At 46.7% G+C, this 5,876-nt stretch overlaps 1 protein-coding gene across 4 annotated transcripts in view; it reads right to left on the reverse strand.

Annotated features, from left to right (window-relative positions):
• LOC127585451 (transcription intermediary factor 1-beta-like) overlaps positions 1–5,767 on the reverse strand; it is a 120,179-nt gene extending 114,412 nt beyond the window's left edge. For all 4 annotated transcript variants that reach the window (XM_052042901.1, XM_052042902.1, XM_052042903.1 and 1 more), the window contains exon 1: positions 5,376–5,767. In XM_052042901.1, coding sequence (XP_051898861.1) covers positions 5,376–5,649 — 274 coding nt within the window. In that variant the 5' untranslated portion in view covers positions 5,650–5,767. The remainder of the gene's footprint in view (positions 1–5,375) is intronic.
• Between the last annotated feature and the right edge of the window lie 109 nt (positions 5,768–5,876).

Here is a 5,876-nt window from a genome sequence, read left to right on the forward strand (position 1 = left end):
TACTAAATACAACCAATTAAACATGTCAAGTTATTTTCCTTATTCAGAACAACTTGTATTTGGGTGCTTCAGCACAGTAAAAAAAAACAGTCCTTGACATTATACGTCAGCATTGTGATAATCACCACAGATCAACCAATACCCACAACTACTGTGAACGGAGTTGCCGCTCGCCAGGAGGTCTTAACTGAATATTTCTCATCTGTACTTACTGTGAAGGCCATGCAAGCGAAGGAATTAAGGGAAATGCATTGTGATGTCTTGGAACATATCCACATTACAAAAGAGGTGCTGGCGTTCTTAAGGCACATTAGGGTGCATAAATCCCTGGGGCCTGACCACGTGCCTCATCCTAGGATGTTGTGAGAGGTGGGAAAGAAATTGCAAGGTTCCTGGAAGAGATATTTGCATATCTTTAGCCAAGGGAGAGGTACAAGAAGACTGAAGGGTGACTAATATTGTGCCTTTATTTAAGAAGGGCTGCAAGGACAAGCCAGGAAACTACAGGCCAGTAAGCCTAACATCAGTGATGGGAAAGTTACTGGAAGGGATTCTGAGGAACAGGATCTACCAGCATTTGGAAAGGCAAGGACTGATTAGGGCATGGGAAATCGTGCATCACAAATTTGATTAAGTTTTTTTTGAAGAGGTGACAAAGAGGATTGATGAGGGCAGGGTGGTGGATGTTGTCTGCATGGATTTTTAGCGAGGGCTTTGACAAGGTCCCACATGTTAGGCTAGTCCATGTGACTCAGGGTGAGCTAACCAATTGGATATAAAATTAGCTTGGTGGAATAAGTCAGAAGGTGGGAGTGGGGGGTTGTTTATCAGATTGGAGGCCTGTGACCAATGGTGTGCCGTAGAGATTGGTGCTGGGTCCACTGTTGTTTGTCACCTATATTAATGATTTGGATGAAAATGTCAGTGGCATGGTTAGTAAGTTTGAGGATGACACCAAAATTGAAGGTATAGTGGACAGTGAAGTGGCTTATCTAAGTTTACAACACGATCTCGATAAACTGGGGGAGTGGGCCAAAGAATGGCAGATGAAATTTAACTCAGAGAAGTCCAAGGTGTTGCACTTTGGCAAGTTGAACCAGGACAGGACTTGCACAGTAAATGCTAGACCCCTGAAGAGTGTTGTAGAACAAAGGCCTAGGGTACAGGTGCATAGTTTCCTCAGAGTGGAAACACAGGTAGACGGGGCACTGAAGGTGGTGTTTGGCACGCTTGCCTTCAATAGTCAAGGCACTGAGTACAGAGTTGGGACATCATGTTACAGCTGTACAAGTCTTTAGTGAGACCATACTTGGAGTACTGTGCGCAGTTTCTGGTCACCCAGGTACAGGAAGGATGTCATTAAGCTGGAGAGGGTGAAGAAAAGATTTACGAGGAAGGTGAATGGTCACAGTCTTTTCGCCAGGGTACGGGAGTCTAAAACTAGAGGGCATAGGCTTAAATTGAGAGGGGAAAGATTTAAAAGGGACCCGAGGGGAAGCTTTTTACACACAGAGGGTGGTGGGTATATGGAACAAACTGCCAGAAGAAGCTGTACAAGCTGTACCAGAAGACGGGTCCAATTACAATATTTAAAAGACATTTAGACAGGTAAGGTTTAGAGGGATATGGACCAAATGCAGGCAAATGGGACGAGCTCAGGTAGACAATTTGATCAGCATGGATGAATTGGGCCAAAGGGCATGTTTCGGTGCTCTTATGATGCTTCACCGAAGCAATAGCACAAAAAAATCAATTACCAGCCACATAAGGATACATTAGCATAGGTAACCTAAATCTTGGTCCTTGGACTACACAGGATATAGCAGCCCACTTGATAGACACCCCATCCACAACCATCCATGCACAGTAGTAGCAGTGAGTACCATCTACAGAATGCACTGCAGCATCTCACCGAAACTCATTAGACTACACTTTCCAAACCCACGACCTCTACCAGCTTGAACACAAGAGCAGCAAAAGCATGGGAACACCACCACCTGGAAGTTGCCCTCCAAGCCACACACCATCCCGACTTGGAAATATATCACTGTCCTTCACTGTCACTGGGTCAAAATCCTGGAACTGCCTCCCTAACAGCATTGTGGGTGTACCCACACTTCAAGGACTGCAGCGATTCAAGGAGGTAGCTCACCACCACCTCCTCAAGGGCAATTAGGACAGGTAATAAAGCGCTGGCTCAGCCCATGAAGCCCACATCCCTTGGACGAATAAGAAAAAGTGAATATTAAGATGCATCTAAAGGGGGAAAGGGAAGTTGAGAGTCTTTAAGGGGGGAATACCAAGCTTTAGGATTGACAACTTATTAAATTCCAGGATGATCCATTCAGCTATCTCAGAAGGATAAATTGTGAAGGAAATTAGAGAAAATGAGAAGTCAGACCTCAATGCTTCTGACAGCATCCTGGGACATTTCACTATATTAACATTATACAATGCTGGTTATTACTGAAGAATTGTACAAGACAATATTCACTGGTTAATTGTGTGGTTTATTAAGCATTACGATACACAAGAAATTCTATTTCAAACAGCAGCCTTTAATGCTTTGAGATGTACTTCCTGAGAAACTGAAATTGCTTTCACCTGTCATCAGTAAATACCCTATAGAACATCGCTTTGGTGCAATTCCTAACTTCTCTGCTGGCAAGTAATCATTCCTCTATTTCCACTTCACTGAGAAATCTGCTGTCACACAAGATCAATCAGAAAAGCAATTGAAAAAGCACAATGATAAGAACTTTGTCTTGAGCCTGGAGAGGTACACAACCAAATAATAACTTGAATCTGCATACCTCTAGCAGGTTCCACTGAATGGAATTTCTTCAGTCTGTAATTCTCCATGTTATATTGGTCCTATTGCACATTTCTCCTTTCCTCACCCACCCTTCAATTCACTAAGTGTAATTGAGGTAGGAACACATTATTTGACTTTTTACTTTATATAGGTGTGAATTCCAAATGTCCTCTCTGAACATGGTTCAAGTTGAGAAGTTATAACCATTTTGATCAACATATATTCCACAGGCAGTGACTTATGTACTTGGAGTTGATCATCTACCTACACATCTCTCAGAAGTAGCTGGTTAGCAATCAGTTACTGAAGGCTCTGTACAATCAATATCACTCATGCAAGCAGAGTACAATGATGCATAAGGATGTCGTATTAGAACAATGAACAAAAATGTAAGCACACTTAGAGAATTTTTCTCTAAAGTTTGAAACATGGATGGAGAGTTAATATTAAAATTACTTGCATTTCTGACGTGCAAGAGCCTCAATGGGTGATGGAGCTCCCGCAGCCTTCAATGCTTGGCTGCAGAAGCTTGCATTGTTCCTGCATGCTTATCCTGTCCCTCCCCCCACCTACTTTTCAATCCATTGAATGTGACTGAGGCCAGAGCAGCTTTCAATTGAATGACAACGTTGGTCAATTCAGCTGACTTGGCAGTCCTGCAAGCTCTCAGTGTGGCCTAGTCAAGGCAAAAAAAATGTGGTCAAGTCCTACTTCAAGACAAGCACAAAATTTAGATTGTATAGAAGTGAGGGAAAGCAACACTTTCATGGGTGCCATCTTTTGGAGATAGCCATTCTCCCCTCTCAGGTGGGTGCAAGGCACCTCATCACCATTTTCAAAAGCAGGACGGTATGATCACTGTCTGTACCAACACCTACCCTTCACGAGCATCCCTAATTCAGATTACCTCATCAATATCACATAGTTCTTTGAGAGAGATTGCTGTATGCAAATTGACTACCGACATAACACAACATAACAACAGTGACTAGATTTCAAAGATACTCCAGGGGTTGGAAAGCACTTTTGGACATGAAAGTAGATACAAATCCAGAAGTTGTTCTTTTTTTATTCATCCGCTCAATAACTTGATTGAAACGAGTTGATTGAGTTGTCCAAAAACTGCCTAATAAAACATACTCATCCACTGGATTATCCACAAACATGGTCAGTCCTGACAAATTGTCACACTCCATTCCTAGCAGTACAGATTTGGAAGGAATGAAACAAACTGCTTCTGACCAACAAGTCGCACACCATCCTGACATTGCCTAGGTCTAAATCCTAGGACAGAAGCAGGTCAAGACAGCAGCTCACCACCATCTTCTTAAGGACAATTCGGGATAGCCAATAATTGCTGGCCTTGCCAAAAATGTCCAGATCCCAGAAATGAAGGTGAGATCTCTCTCTGACAAATATTGTACTTATTTCACATGGGATTAACTCAAGCAAGAAGAATAATGAACATTAAGTTTTCAAAACAGATCAGCAATCTGCCAAAGTAGCCTAACAAACAATGATGTTATTGGATGACAATTACCCTGTACAGAAACAGGATCAGATTATCATTCTTGTGCAGTTTATTGCAATTAACACTCCTACACCAGAGTTGGGAACTAATCAGTTCATAACAAAACAAGCTCTCTCTATAATTCACTTAGTAACAAAAAAATCATTCCCCCATAGAACCCAACATGTGAACAGTTAACCAAGCACCCAACCCAGCCTTCAGACTTCCTCATTCTATAATCATCAGTCCTATTTCTCTGCTTGCCACCCACCTAGTGCTGAATTTCAGCATTCCACCAAACGAAGATCAGACCTCTGGCATATATTCCCCCTTCCACCAATGCAGGTAACACTATCAACACATTTTCAACCTTCCACTCGAGGAATCGATTGGAGTCGTCACTCCCAAACTCCAGAATCTCCTCACACTGAACTGCACTCACCCTTTTTCTCCATCGTTCGTAAGAATGTCACATCACCAGACTGAACTGACCCCTTATTCTCTGGCCAATTACTCTGACACGCACACTACGCTAACTCCCACCACCAACAATCCTTCACCAGAATGCTCAGCACCAAGCTGCCTCACGTGCCCCCACCAGATCCGCCGCATCCCCTGCTATTCTTCCCCACACATCGTTGCAGTCCCACACAATTTGCTGCATCCCTCCAACTCCCTCACCCATTCCGCCACCCCTAATCCCTCTCGATCCACCCCTCCCGATCCGCCGCCTCCAATCCCACCCCTCCCGATCCCACCCCGCAACCAACACACACCCCTTTCCTTCTACTGATCCGCTGCACCTGCCAGAACTATGTTATAGAATTCATAACAATCAACTCATCTGATTTGACACTCGCTGGTGACTGATGTGGCTCACCTGCCTCACGCCCCTCCCCACAACCTCGCACCCCCACCAGTCCACCCCTCGCCCCCTGCCAGATGTACCACTCACCATATTTGCCCCCCCCCCGACTGCGTTGTTCCCCCCAACATCGCCCCCCCCCCCCCACCCACCCACCCCATCTCCGGCCCAGGCCCCAGCCTTACCTTCAGCCTGTGGGCTGGCGCCCGCACTGAGGCCGCCGTGAAGACAGCCCTTGCAGACCGAATGCAGGCAGGGCAGCAGGCGGGGCTGGCGCTCCCGCAGGCGGCCACGGCACACGCCGCAGCGCTCCAGGCCCGGGCTCGGCTCCACCAGCGTCACTGCGTCAGGATCAGCGTCGGGGCCCGGAGGCGGCGGCCCGTCCGCCCCCCGGCCGGGGCCCGACTCCCTACCGCCTCCGTACGCCAGCATATCCGCGGGCGCGGCTGCAGCGTCCATGCCGCCGCCTCCCCCGTGCTCGGCCCCCGCGCTCTCACCGACGGCCGCTCAGCAGCGCCCTGCTCCATTGTACTCGACAGCCATTGCCCCGCTCGGCAGCGGCGCCTAGTATCGCGAGAGTCGGTGGCTCGGGGAGGAGAGGCGGGGCGGCTAGCCTGCGTGGTGACATCACACGCCACGTCTACGTCTGACTCCAGTTTGTCGCGCAAGTCCTGGCAGGAGTTGGA

Source organism: Pristis pectinata, chromosome 33 (genome assembly GCF_009764475.1).
Source record: "Pristis pectinata isolate sPriPec2 chromosome 33, sPriPec2.1.pri, whole genome shotgun sequence".
Taxonomy (NCBI): Eukaryota; Metazoa; Chordata; class Chondrichthyes; order Rhinopristiformes; family Pristidae; genus Pristis; species Pristis pectinata.